Below are 14,839 nucleotides of genomic sequence, written 5' to 3' on the forward strand. Positions count from 1 at the left end.
AGCGCTCCATTCTCATGGAGAACTTCGGGGGACTTTAGGTAAATGTTCTCCTCATCGCTGGTGGTCCCAGTGGTCGGATATGTATCCCCTACATGTGTTTTGTGGGAAAACCCCTTTAAAGACTATGGGGGAATTTATCAACCTTATTTATTGCCTTTCCCGCCCCTATATTAGACTGCCCCCTATCGGACAATTTCAAATTTTTTGCTTACCTCACCGCTCCTTTTCTCTGCTCTGGGTCCCCTCAGCATTATGTGGCTCATAAAACATACTGACGCCCGTCAGCGTCAGGACATTGTATGTGATGCAGTACTGAAAATGCCCTGCGTCACCTATAAGGAACTGATACTGCTCAGCGTCAGGATCTTGTATGAGCCGCAGCATGCTGATTGAGCCTAAGGCGATGCAGAGGGGAGAAGAGGAGCGGTGAGGTGAGTATACTTCTTTTTTATGTTATAACCAATGGTAAGGTGGGAATGAACGCCACCGTCGTTGCGACACAATTGATGATATAAATTCCCCCCATATGTCCATCTTCATAACCAATTTTTTTTTCTTATTCCTCCAATGCATCTTAAATGAAAAATTAGGCAACTTTGGAAATATTCTTGATAAAAAAAAATCCATGGTAACAGACTACAAACACACCCTGCGTAGTCTGATCCTGCAGTCATACTCTCTTCCATCTGTTCCCTACTTCTTGCTAATCTATCGAATGTATGCTAGCAATAAGTGGGAGACAGTCAGATGGAAGTATAACTGCACGATCAGACTACACAAAAGATTTGTTTGCAGTCTGTAACCATGGAGACCCCATAGGTCTGTATAAGCGCTGTAGACACAAAATGGTAGGAGATTTTAAATGAAGACGAGGGGGCTCGTGACCATAAAACACAGGCACTTTGCAATGAGACTTGGCACCAACAGAGTACTTTATTCCCACACAATGGACGGTTCACAAATCAAATAAGCAGCAGGATGTGGTCCTTGATGTCTGGTCAGTCCTCAAAAGAACAGGGTACAGGTAGACTCTTCTGTAAACAAGAGGATGCATCATTTTTTTTATGGAAAGTAACGAGAATCTTCCAGAAAGTTATAGAGGCCATTAGCCAGAGGCCAAGTATAATAACTTAAAATGTTAGAACATGTGACATCTTACCATATACAATAAGTAACAAACCATAGTGATATTACATATACCATACTCAGAAAGAAAACACAGTCCGCTGTCACAAAGACTATTTGCGAAGGTCCCTCATTTTTTTTTTTTTTTTTTTAATTGGAGCAATAAAAATAAAAAAAGTTTCAAGGCCGGTCACAGTTTTTAATGAGTTTTCAGACACCTGAAATTTACGGCATACCTGTAGGAGGTGGGATGAAGTAAAATCTCCAATGGTTGCCGAGAATGGGAGGAGAAAGAAAGCCCCATGCACTGCTCTCTATTAAAAAAGCTGAGCCAAATCACTTGCCTGTCCTCGTAATATACTTATAGCAGAAAGCAGTCTGCATGCCGTCAGTGCCAAAGACTTTGAACGGAGCGGCAGGGCGCATGCTCAACCACCGCAACATTCAAAACCTCTTGGCTGCAGGTTTGAGCCTAGGGGCAATGGAGGACCCCCGTTCTGGCGATCGGTGAGGGACCAAGCAGTCGGACTCACACCGATCTATTAGTTATCACCTATCCAGTGATAACTTGTAGTAACCGGAATACCCCGCAATTATTAACAAAACGGCTCATATGGAACCAATAGCATCAAAAATTGGTGCAAAATGTACCACAGTGGCGCAAGGTGCATTCAAATTTGACAATAGCGCACAGGTAAAACTATCCTGACCCAGATATGAAGCCACAAGTCACTTTTATACTTGTCCCTAACAAGAAATTCTTGTAACTAAATGTCACAATTCTAAGGCCTCATGCACACAACGTGTTTTTTACTGTCCACAAATACGGATTCGTAGTCAGTCGTAAGTCGTCCACATATCTCGCACTCTGTCCACAAATTCAGTCCGTAGTGCATCCGTATTTACAGATCCACAAAAAAGTGGGAGGCTACAAATGATGTCATCAACATGTCCCAACCCCTTGGAAGGTCACACGATCAGGCGCCATTTTCTTGGGCAATCCCCTGCCGTCGCAGAGCAACGCTTCATCCGTAGCCGTTCGCAATTTTGCTCGTTCTTATAGACATCTATAAACATCTATTTACCTTTTTTATGTATGTGATTTAGATTTATTTTGTAATTTCATTTGATTGTCACCTTCTGACACTTAACAATCCATCATGTCACAATAATTCATTATACTGTTTGTTGCTTGTTGTTTTTGTTCACTGCTCGCAATAATATATATATATTATATGCGTCGTACTTTCATGTTATTCATGATCTTTTTTCACGTGTATTATTTTTGTTTTCCCTAGTATCAGTTGTCCCCTTCATTCTCCTTTCCCCCACCCCCTTCCCCCCCCTCCCCCCCGTTTTTGTTTTTCTTATTAATTTATTATCTTATCAATATTTAATTTTTTGCATTATTATACCCTACTATTTCATATATAATTGCACCTTTATCTATCACCAGTCCCAATGATCGATTTCGATTATATTGGTCACATCACATCACCATTGTTATCTTATGTCTCACATGCTTCATTCTTTGTATCTTCCTTATTCACCTTTTCATCTGATACCTACGGTATACACATCAACACATTTTCATCTTTCTTCTTATTGCCGATCATACTCACATTCTCTTATAATTACACATGTTTACACACGCACTTGAACATTCCCATACGTCCTGGGGTTTGCGAATGCCGTAGTTGAACCTTGGAGCCTCGCCCCGCTCCTCTGTCGTCTATACGTTCGCACTGCGCCTGCTCTGTTCCCATGGACACGCGTCCCCGGGGGCACGCAGGCGCAGTGGGAGCGTGACGAACAGGGGACGGGGATCTCGCGGCTCTGGTCAGGTTCCCGCGCATGCGCCATAGACCAGAACGTGAGGACCGACACCGGAACTACACACTTTTTGATTAATGGAACCACATATAAGGCTCGACATCGTACCTCACAATACACTACCCCCTGAGGAAGCCATATCGGCGAAACGCGAGTCGGGGCGCAACACCTTTCAGGCTGCAGTGCGGGACTTCACTACATTCATCTTAATGGGTAAGCCCACTACTATACTCCTTACACTTGACAATGTGATTTCACACGGACCAAATACACTGGACTGCGTCTCTGACAGTTCTATTCTTACTTTGGCACTTTGGTTCAGATCGTTTTTACCTACCTCTGCCAAGTGCTAATCAAATATAGACACTTAAACACTATCCTCGAGTAATGTAACAAGCATTAGAGCTATTTGTATTGACTTGGTGTTATGATTTTATTCCTAAATTCCGCCGCTTGTCATTACTAGTCTATTATATGTGCAGATAATATATTAACTAGACGCTGTCACGTGTGATTCACACTAGGAAGTGTTTTTGTACCAGATTCTGCGTATTCACAGTGGGCCTTATATCCCAATTTTTCAATATTTTTGAAGCTACCGCACTGCTTTTCCCTTCTTTTATTCGGATCCATCTTTGAATTTTATCTGTAATAATATTTTTGTATTGTATGTCCTAATAAAATCTTGCTATTTTTATATTCCATTTTTGTGGCGATATGACTTCTTTTTCTCTCAGTCTATTATGATTATATGAAGTTTTGCTGTGTTACTTACATTTTGGGGCGCTCTGGATATTTGCTTGTGGCGCCTAACTCTTTACCCAACCTGGTAAGTCCTTATATTGAAAACATCTATAAACGAGTCCGTGACGCAATTGGACATGTTTTATATTTTGCAGATTATTTCTACGACCCGGACACACATCTGTAATTAGGCCTATAGAAATTAATGGGTCCACAGATTATCCGTAATTACGGATTCATAAATATGGGTAAAAACTACGGTCGTGTGCATGGGGCCTAAGAGATCACTTTGCGATAAGAGCGGCAATAAACCGCAATTTGACTGCACGCGGTGAATAGCCCCCTTTGGTTGGGTTCACACTGTGCGTTTTTGTTGCGTATTTTCCATGTGTTTTTTTTGTTGTATTAGATAATGGGAGTTCATGAAACAAAACAAAAAAGTGCAAGTGAAAAACGCAACAAAAACGCACAGTGTGAACCCAGCATTAGGTTGGATTCGCACATCGCGGTCAAAATACTTGTTTTGACTGCAACGTCTAAACCCAGCCTATGGGTGAATTTAGATGAGACTTTTTTGCTGCACAGTAAAAAACGCATCAAAAATCGGGGTTTCCGATGCGGGTTTTGCCTGTGCGTTTTTTATAGGTAATACTTGTAAAGTAAATATGTTTCACCAGTAAAAACGCATGGCAAGCCGTGGCAATGTGCATTTAAACCGTAATTTTTTATGCATATTTACCGCGCAGCCAAAAACCATATCATCTAAATGCACCCTAAGGGCAGATTCAGACGAACGTTGCGTTTTTGCGCGCGCAAACAACGCGGCGTTTTGCGTGCGCAAAAACCATTTGACAGCTGCGTGTGTCATCCGTGTATGATGCGCGGCTGCGTGATTTTCGCGCAGCCGCCATCATAGAGATGAGGCTAGTCGACGCCCGTCACTGTCCAAGGTGCTGAAAGAGCTAACTGATCGGCAGTAACTCTTTCAGCACCCTCGACAGTGAATGCCGAACACAATATACACCAACCTGTTAAAAAAAAGAAAAAGTTCGTACTTACCGAGAACTTCCTGGCCGTTGCCTTGGTGACGCGTCCTTGGTGACGCGCCTCTCTTGACATCGGGCCCCACCTCCCTGGATGACGCGGCAGTCCATGTTACCGCTGCAGCCTGTGCTTGGCCTGTGATTGGCTGGAGCTGTCACTTGGACTGAATTGTCATCCCGGAAGGTCAGACTGGAGGAAGAAGCCGGGAGTTATCGGTAAGTCAGAACTTCGTTTTTTTTTACAGGTTCATGTTTATTGGGATCGGTAGTCACTGTCCATGGTGCTGAAACAGTTTAACTCTTTCAGCACCCTGGACAGTGACTATCTCCTGACGTCGCATACCGGAAATTTTTTTGCCGGGTTCGGCCAAAACGAGTTCGGCCGAACCCGGTGAAGTTCGGTTCGATTGTCCGGGTTCGCTCATCTCAAAGACACTCCGTTTGGATGTTTGGAAACAGAAAAGCACGTGGTGCTTTTCTGGTTACATTCATCCTTTTGACAGCTGGTGCGCTGTTTCAGTCGGTTCGCACGGAAGTGCTTCCGTGCGACCTGCGTGGTTTTCACGCACCCATTGACTTCAATGGGTGCGTGATGCGCGAAATACGCGGAGATATTGAACATGTCGTGCTTTTTGCGCAGCTGACAAACGCTGCGCAAAAAGCACGGACTGTCTGTACTGCCCCATAGACTTGTATTGGTCCATGCGTGCCGCGTGAAAACCACGCGGCCCGCACGGACCGAATACACATTCGTGTGAATCCCCCCTAAGGGTATGTTCACATGGCTTATTTTCAGCCGTTTTTCTGGGCGTAAACACCTCGAAAAACAGCTGAAAAAATGGAAGCTGAACGCCTCGAAACATCTGCCCATTGATTTCAATGGGAAAAATAGGTGTTTCATTCCAACGGAGCGTTTTTATTTTACGCGGCCGTTTGAAAAAACAGCGTGTAAAAAAACGCCCAATAAAAAGAAGGGCATGTCACTTCTTGAGCCGTTTTTTTTGGAGCCATTTCTCATTGTGTCAATAGAAAAACAGCTCCAAAAACGGTTGCAAAAAACGCTTAAAAAAAGTCTGTGGATTCAAAAACGGCTTTAAATCAGAGGCTTTTTTCCATTGAAAACAGCTCCGTATTTTACAGCCGTTTTGCGTGTGAACATACACTCAGGCCATGTTCATACAGTGCAGATACACTGTAAAAATACACAGCATTTCCGTCCTGGAACCTGCAGGCAATAAACCGCACCAAATTGTGGTGCAATTTTTCGGTTGGAATCTTCACTGAAGAAAGAAAAAATTTATACTTACCCCGTTCTCAGAGATGTTTTCTTCTGTACTTGTCCTGGCCGGCCTCCTGAGATGACACGGCAGCTCATGTAAACACTGCAGCCTATTGGCTGCAGAAGTCACATGGGATACAAGCCACACTTTTCCGCAACGGAATTCATTGCAGAAAATCCGCAGCATAGTACAGTAGCAGCAAAGTGGATGAGATGTGAACAAATCTTATCCACACGCTGCATAAATGCTGAGAAAAAAAAACAACAACTCAAACCCGCAACAAATAGCAGTTTTTGCGTTTTCTGCAGCGGGATCGCAGCAAAAAATGCAACTCAGAAAAAAGTCTTGATACTTACCCAGGAGTCTGTGTTCCTCCCTCAAGCGCGGCCTTCTGGGATGACGCTCCATCCCATGTGACCGCCGCTGCAGCCAATCACAGGCCGGCTAAGCGCTGCAGTTTTCCGCAGCGGACATTCAGGGCGAAAAACTGCACCACAGTTTGGTGCGGTTTTTCGTTCGGAATTCCCTGTGGTGCACAGGACGGATATGCTGTGTGCTTTTACGCAGCGTATCCATTCCGTGTGAACTCTGTCTGATAACGGAGTACGGGATAAGTATAAAAAATATTTTTTACCCAAAGGTTGCGATTTTTTGCAGAATCTGGGCTTTTCCTTTGCAAAAATCGCAACATTTGGTATTTGTTGTGGCTTTTACCTCCCCATTAGTATACAAGCACACAGGCCAGATACACTGCGTAAAAGTACACAGCGTATCCGCCCTGGAAACCGCAAAGAATTCCACCCGAAAAACCTCACCAAATTGTGGTGCAATTTTTTGGGCAGTATGACTGCTGCGGAAATACTGCAGGAATAATAAGAGAAAAGCTTATACTTTTCATCCACATGGCGACGCGCCCCTCTGTTCTGAGCGCCGCGCGGCCTCCTTGGGTGACGCTGTAGCCCATGTGACCTAGCAGCAGTCATTTGGGATGAAACGTCATCCCAGGAGGCCGGGAGGCGCTCAGAACAGAGGGATGTGTCGCCATGACTACGGCCGGGGGTAAATATAAGCTTTTTTAAATTAATTTTACAGGAATAAAAGCTTTTTTTTTTTCTCACTTGTGATTTTTGCGTTGGAATCGTACCGCTTGTGCCGCAAAACATAGCTCTTTGTCGCGGGTTTTACCTCCCCATTGAATTCAATGGAGAAAATGTGTAACAGAAGAGGAGTCAATTTATGTTGCGGATTAAAAAAACGCACCGCAGGTCAATTTATGAACGATTTTACGGTAAATTTCTTTCCTCTGCGTAGAAATCCACAGTATTTACGCATATTTACACGAGTTGTCTTTTGAGGCGGCTTTTGCTGCAAACTCAGTATTTGCGGAGAAATGCAGCAGTTTTGATAGAAATGGCACGGTTTTGCCACAAAGCTCTACAAAAGAACGATTCAAGTGAACAAACTCTTAGGCTTCATTCACACAGTGCAATTTTTGAATTCATTCCTGTATGCGGCTGTATACGTCACGTCCGGTGCGCTGATCTCAGGAAACCACTTCCGGAAGCCGCAGCAGTTTGCTGACGTCACGTCCGCTCTAATCGGCGCTTGCCGGATGTAGCTGCGGCCAGCGAGATTGCTGCTGAGCGGGTGGCCTGTCTGTGTTTTGAGCGGTGAGTGTTGTGTACGGACAATGCGGGCGGTGTCCTGCGCGGTGTATATCGGGGTGTGACGGTCTATACTACCGTACCGTGCCCACCGGAGCCGATAGTAACTATAGTCTGGCTGCTCTCTAGTGCTGAGTGACCTCACTGCTATGTGTACTGCACTCGGTCTATAGTCTGAACTGCACATATCACTAAGTAACTCGTCTCACAGCTGTATACGTCATGTGCTCACCTATATATCTATATCTCATACGTGCAGAGTGGGCCTGTAGCAGTATATATGGGAATTCCCCAGTATACATTTTTTTTATTGACTTTTATAAGTAGGAGGAGCCCTTTAAGCAGGTTTTATGGGACTTTACCAATATGAGATTAATGGGGGTACGACTACTGACGTGCCTACCGATCCGCTGACAGAAGGGGCTGCTGCGTTTTGGCGAGCGCCTGTTCCCTTTGTTGTTTACCGGACACAGCGCCGTTGTTTGGTAGTGACTGTGTCTGGTATTGCAGACTTGAATGGGACTGACTAGCAGTGAGCTGCAGTACCAGACACAGCCACCACAAAATGTACGGCGCTGTGACTGGTAAATAATGGAGCGCCGCGGCTCCTTTACGTAGCAGAATTGGACCCCCACCAATCTGATATTGACCTATCCTAATAAAGTTCTGTAAAACCCCTTTAATAGAGTGTTGCGGCCGTGTTGAAGTCAAATTCTCACCCCGTTGCCCTGCATGTCCATCACCGGCCATGGTAACTTTTGTTTTGCTGCTCTCTCTATGATGGGCTGGTCGCTGGGGTTCTGCCTGATGATCGGCCACAATCACTTGGGTAACTTGCTGGGCAACTACACACGTCGCTGCAGGGGAAAAGTGGGGTTATATGCTGCCCATTAGAAGACCACGTGAGACAGCGTCCAGGCTGTGGCTAATCGTGCCGGAGCCAGACAGAGGTCCACCTTCTATGACTTCCATATATCCTAATAAGACTTATAGTCAGGGACCCCCATGTCATGGATCTGTGAAGTAGAAGACTTGGCACAGATGTGAACAGATCCTAATAAACTCTTGTCTGTTCTGTCATCAGAGGGTTTATCCCCTACTTATGTGGTGTTTGGAGTTGTAAATATAATTAGTCGCTATTGTATAGATGCAACTATAGATGGGGGGCCGGGCAAATTCCATGAGCCAGGTAGCCAGTGCAGCTAGAGATTATCTACTGCTGGAGTGGTCTGACTCACTGCACTGCTGTATACTGTACCGAACCACATGTCACCGCACTGCCGCGTACTGTACCGCACCATGTCACCGCCCTGCATTGTACTTCACCATGTGTCACCGCACTGCCGTGTACTATGTCACCACCCTGCATTGTACCGCACCATGTGTCACCGCACTGCCGCGTACTGTACCGCACCATGTGTCACCGCACTGCCGCGTACTGTACCGCACCATGTGTCACCGCACTGCCGCGTACTGTACCATGTGTCACCGCACTGCCGCGTACTGTACCGCACCATGTGTCACCGCACTGCCGCGTACTGTACCATGTGTCACCGCACTGCCTCGTACTGTACCATGTGTCACCGCACTGCCGCGTACTGTACCATGTGTCACCACACTGCCGCGTACTGTACCGCACCATGTGTCACCGCACTGCCGCGTACTGTACCATGTGTCACCGCACTGCCGCGTACTGTACCGCACCATGTGTCACCGCACTGCCGCGTACTGTACCATGTGTCACCACACTGCCGCGTACTGTACCACACCATGTGTCACCGCACTGCCGCGTACTGTACCATGTCACCGCACTGCCTTGTACCGCACCATGTCACCGCACTGCCATATACTGCACCGCACCATGTGTCACCGCACTGCCATGTACTATGTGTCACCGCCCTGCATTGTACTTCACCATGTGTCACCGCCCTGCGTTGTACTTCACCATGTGTCACCGCCCTGCATTGTACCGCACCATGTGTCACCGCACTGCAGCGTACTGTACCGCACCATGTGTCACCGCACTGCCGCGTACTGTACCGCGCCGTGTGTCACCGCACTGCCATGTACTGTACCGCGCCGTGTGTCACCGCACTGCCGCGTACTGTACCGCGCCGTGTGTCACCGCACTGCCGCGTACTGTACCGCGCCGTGTGTCACCGCACTGCCGCGTACTGTACCGCGCCGTGTGTCACCGCACTGCCGCGTACTGTACCGCGCCGTGTGTCACCGCACTGCCGCGTACTGTACCGCGCCGTGTGTCACCGCACTGCCGCGTACTGTACCGCGCCGTGTCACCGCACTGCCGCGTAGTGTACCGCGCCGTGTCACCGCACTGCCGCGTAGTGTACCGCGCCGTGTGTCACCGCACTGCCGCGTAGTGTACCGCGCCGTGTGTCACCGCACTGCCGCGTAGTGTACCGCGCCGCGTGTCACCGCACTGCCGCGTAGTGTACCGCGCCGCGTGTCACCGCACTGCCGCGTAGTGTACCGCGCCGCGTGTCACCGCACTGCCGCGTAGTGTACCGCGCCGCGTGTCACCGCACTGCCGCGTAGTGTACCGCGCCGCGTGTCACCGCACTGCCGCGTAGTGTACCGCGCCGCGTGTCACCGCACTGCCGCGTAGTGTACCGGGCCGCGTGTCACCGCACTGCCGCGTAGTGTACCGGGCCGCGTGTCACCGCACTGCCGCGTAGTGTACCGCGCCGCGTGTCACCGCACTGCCGCGTAGTGTACCGCGCCGCGTGTCACCGCACTGCCGCGTAGTGTACCGCGCCGCGTGTCACCGCACTGCCGCGTAGTGTACCGCGCCGCGTGTCACCGCACTGCCGCGTAGTGTACCGCGCCGCGTGTCACCGCACTGCCGCGTAGTGTACCGCGCCGCGTGTCACCGCACTGCCGCGTAGTGTACCGCGCCGCGTGTCACCGCACTGCCGCGTAGTGTACCGCGCCGCGTGTCACCGCACTGCCGCGTAGTGTACCGCGCCGCGTGTCACCGCACTGCCGCGTAGTGTACCGCGCCGCGTGTCACCGCACTGCCGCGTAGTGTACCGCGCCGCGTGTCACCGCACTGCCGCGTAGTGTACCGCGCCGCGTGTCACCGCACTGCCGCGTAGTGTACCGCGCCGCGTGTCACCGCACTGCCGCGTAGTGTACCGCGCCGCGTGTCACCGCACTGCCGCGTAGTGTACCGCGCCGCGTGTCACCGCACTGCCGCGTAGTGTACCATGTGTCACCGCACTGCCACGTACTGTACCGCACCATGTGTCACCGCACTGCCGCGTACTGTACCATGTGTCACCGCACTGCCGCGTACCGCACCATGTGTCACCGCACTGCCGCGTACCGTACCATGTGTCACCACACTGCCGCGTACTGTACCACACCATGTGTCACCGCACTGCCGCGTACTGTACCATGTGTCACCGCACTGCCATATACTGCACCGCACCATGTGTCACCGCACTGCCATGTACTATGTGTCACCGCCCTGCATTGTACTTCACCATGTGCCACCGCCCTGCGTTGTACTTCACCATGTGCCACCGCCCTGCGTTGTACTTCACCATGTGTCACCGCCCTGCATTGTACCGCACCGTGTGTCACCGCACTGCAGCGTACTGTACCGCACCGTGTGTCACCGCACTGCCGCGTACTGTACCGCGCCGTGTGTCACCGCACTGCCATGTACTGTACCGCGCCGTGTGTCACCGCACTGCCGCGTACTGTACCGCGCCGTGTGTCACCGCACTGCCGCGTACTGTACCGCGCCGTGTGTCACCGCACTGCCGCGTACTGTACCGCGCCGTGTGTCACCGCACTGCCGCGTAGTGTACCGCGCCGTGTGTCACCGCACTGCCGCGTAGTGTACCGCGCCGCGTGTCACCGCACTGCCGCGTAGTGTACCGCGCCGCGTGTCACCGCACTGCCGCGTAGTGTACCGCGCCGCGTGTCACCGCACTGCCGCGTAGTGTACCGCGCCGCGTGTCACCGCACTGCCGCGTAGTGTACCGCGCCGCGTGTCACCGCACTGCCGCGTAGTGTACCGCGCCGCGTGTCACCGCACTGCCGCGTAGTGTACCGCGCCGCGTGTCACCGCACTGCCGCGTAGTGTACCGCGCCGCGTGTCACCGCACTGCCGCGTAGTGTACCGCGCCGCGTGTCACCGCACTGCCGCGTAGTGTACCGCGCCGCGTGTCACCGCACTGCCGCGTAGTGTACCGCGCCGCGTGTCACCGCACTGCCGCGTAGTGTACCGCGCCGCGTGTCACCGCACTGCCGCGTAGTGTACCGCGCCGCGTGTCACCGCACTGCCGCGCAGTGTACCGCGCCGCGTGTCACCGCACTGCCGCGCAGTGTACCGCGCCGCGTGTCACCGCACTGCCGCGCAGTGTACCGCGCCGCGTGTCACCGCACTGCCGCGCAGTGTACCGCGCCGCGTGTCACCGCACTGCCGCGCAGTGTACCGCGCCGCGTGTCACCGCACTGCCGCGCAGTGTACCGCGCCGCGTGTCACCGCACTGCCGCGCAGTGTACCGCGCCGCGTGTCACCGCACTGCCGCGCAGTGTACCGCGCCGCGTGTCACCGCACTGCCGCGCAGTGTACCGCGCCGCGTGTCACCGCACTGCCGCGCAGTGTACCGCGCCGCGTGTCACCGCACTGCCGCGCAGTGTACCGCGCCGCGTGTCACCGCACTGCCGCGTACAGTACCGCGCCGCGTGTCACCGCACTGCCGCGTACAGTACCGCGCCGCGTGTCACCGCACTGCCGCGTACTGTACCTCATTACGTGGCACCGCACCTCGTATCACCGCACTGCCGTATACTGCCCCGTACTGTGTCGCCGCACCAAGCATCACTGCACTACGATGTGTCACCGCACTGCCCCGTACTGTACTGTCACTGCCCTGTACTTTGTCACCACATTGCCGTCTACTGCTCTCCTGATGTCACTGATTCTGCCTACTGCACCTCCGTGTTACCCCTGCACTACCTGTGTGCCATGTACTGATGTACTGTACCTCACCAAGTGTCACCGCACTGCCATGTACTGTACTACTCCAAGTGTCGCCGCACTGCGAAGTTATGCACCCCCGGTGCCACTGCGCTGCCGTCTACGGCGCCCCCGGTGTCACCCCTGCACTGCCTGTGTGCTCTGCTGCTGAGGGCTCCATAAAATTGCGGTGACATTTTATCTTCTTGTGATTTCTGGACGAAAACATATTCATTTTCAGAAACTTTGAGCGAAGAATCTGTTACTTTGTTTACAAGAAAAATTATAGAGAAATGTTTCCATTGATTGATTTCCATAAGATTTTTTGATGACGATTACCAGCAGTTGGCACCTCCATCCTGTCATTTTCTTGCTTCATTGGTGTCCTGAATATCGTAGTCAAGTTAATTTTACCATTGAAATCATGAAAGCAGCGGATTTTAACAGACCGCATACGTTATCAGAAGCGTGAAACTAGTGTGAGCAGATCCTAACCCAATAAGTGAAAAGATATGAGCGCCGTCTCTTCATGCCGGTGTTTTCCTTTCTCCCCAGCACTTAACGAAATAAAATGTCAGACAGCGAGGACAGTAACTTCTCCGAGGAGGAGAGTGACCGGAGCAGCGAGGCTGAAGAAGTGGAGGACAATGAGGTGAGTCCTGAGCTCGACTACTGCTAGCTTGGTTTTAAGGGGTCAATAATGCTGATATAGAAGATTTTTGTGTGTATGACATCTTGTACCATTCAGGGTAGGTATGTATAAAGGCAACGGACACCATTTGGCATGGAAAACTTATTTTTATAATTTTATATATATTTGATATATTTATGTCACTGCTTACCTTGAAGTGTAGCTAAGCGTTTAACAAACCTCTGACATGTCAGTAGTTTTGATTGGTGGGGGTCCGAGCACTGAGACCCCCACCAATCACGAAAATAAAGCAGCTGAAGCGCACGTGTCTGTTTGGCTTTTTCCGGAAATAAATGTATCGGAGTACAGGCTCATAGACTTTCTATTGAGTCCGTACTCGGATACATTCATTTTCGGAAAAATCCGAACGGACACGAAGCGGCCGAGCGCTCACACGAGAGCTTCAGCTGCTTAGTTTTAGCGATTGGTGGGAGTCTCAGTGCTCGGACCCCCAACAATCAAAACTTCTGATGTCACGATGACGCGTCAGAAGTTTGTTAAATGTTTAGCTACACTCTAAGTTAAAGAAGTTGCACTAACTTTCAGACTGCAATCTTCATTTGTTTTCTGACCCCCTGATACTATGTTTACAAGCTGCTCTTATTTTGACTTTTGTATGCGTGTCTCTCCCAGCTATACATGCTGGATGTGAGGTCTGTGTGGCCAAGATTCACGCTCATCTGAATAAGCCCTTAGACCCCACATCAGCAGTGTCCTGTCGGATCTATGTCAGAATTTGCAAGACAACCAGCTATGTACAGGAGTCCCGTAGACTCTACAGCAGCAAAATGATAGGACAATTTTAGTGAAGACTATTTAGAAAGTTGATCAATTTTCCATTTAGGAGGCAAATGAACAATAAAGTCAGTTTAAAGGTGTCCATAGCATTGAAGGTTTGTAATATCTCATGATAATAGAAAGTGAGGAGACAACAATACTCATTTTTTTTTATTTTTTTTTGTCATCTGCATTTGCCTTCAGGAAGCTGACGAGAGGGTTAGTGCGCCCGGAAGCGAGAAGGGCGAAGAAGCAGAGGAAGAAGAGGTAGAAGAAGATGAGGATGAGTATGACGAAGAAGAAGAAGAGGACGACGATGACCGTCCAAGAAAGAAACCAAGACATGGGGGATTTATCTTGGATGAAGCCGGTAAGATGGTCTGACTATTCGTGTCCAGTCCTTGGAGCTTGGTCTGTACCTCCAGGGGAATGACTTATTGGACTTGTTCTTTCTCCACAGATGTTGATGATGAGTATGAAGACGAAGATCAATGGGAAGATGGAGCAGAAGACATTTTGGAGAAAGGTACTTTCTGGGGTGTTTGGTTGTCGTCTGGGCTGTGCACACCAGAAGCTGCGTTCTTACTATGTGCACGCTTGTGTATGCTGAATGTGTCGACATAAAGGAAGCGTTAGTATTAAAAGTGTGAAGCTTGTGTAGTCATGGAGTAGTTTGGCTGCCACATGAG

General features: G+C 50.0%; 1 protein-coding gene across 2 annotated transcripts in view; it reads left to right on the forward strand.

Annotated features, from left to right (window-relative positions):
* The first annotated feature begins 7,599 nt into the window (after positions 1-7,599).
* Positions 7,600-14,839, forward strand: part of SUPT5H (SPT5 homolog, DSIF elongation factor subunit) — a 39,462-nt gene continuing 32,222 nt past the window's right edge. For both annotated transcript variants that reach the window (XM_075836307.1, XM_075836308.1), the window contains exons 1-4: positions 7,600-7,695; positions 13,238-13,334; positions 14,355-14,520; positions 14,611-14,676. In XM_075836307.1, coding sequence (XP_075692422.1) covers positions 13,254-13,334; positions 14,355-14,520; positions 14,611-14,676 — 313 coding nt within the window. In that variant the 5' untranslated portion in view covers positions 7,600-7,695; positions 13,238-13,253. The remainder of the gene's footprint in view (positions 7,696-13,237; positions 13,335-14,354; positions 14,521-14,610; positions 14,677-14,839) is intronic.

The sequence above is a fragment of the Rhinoderma darwinii genome, chromosome 8 (genome assembly GCF_050947455.1).
Source record: "Rhinoderma darwinii isolate aRhiDar2 chromosome 8, aRhiDar2.hap1, whole genome shotgun sequence".
Classification (NCBI taxonomy): domain Eukaryota; kingdom Metazoa; phylum Chordata; class Amphibia; order Anura; family Rhinodermatidae; genus Rhinoderma; species Rhinoderma darwinii.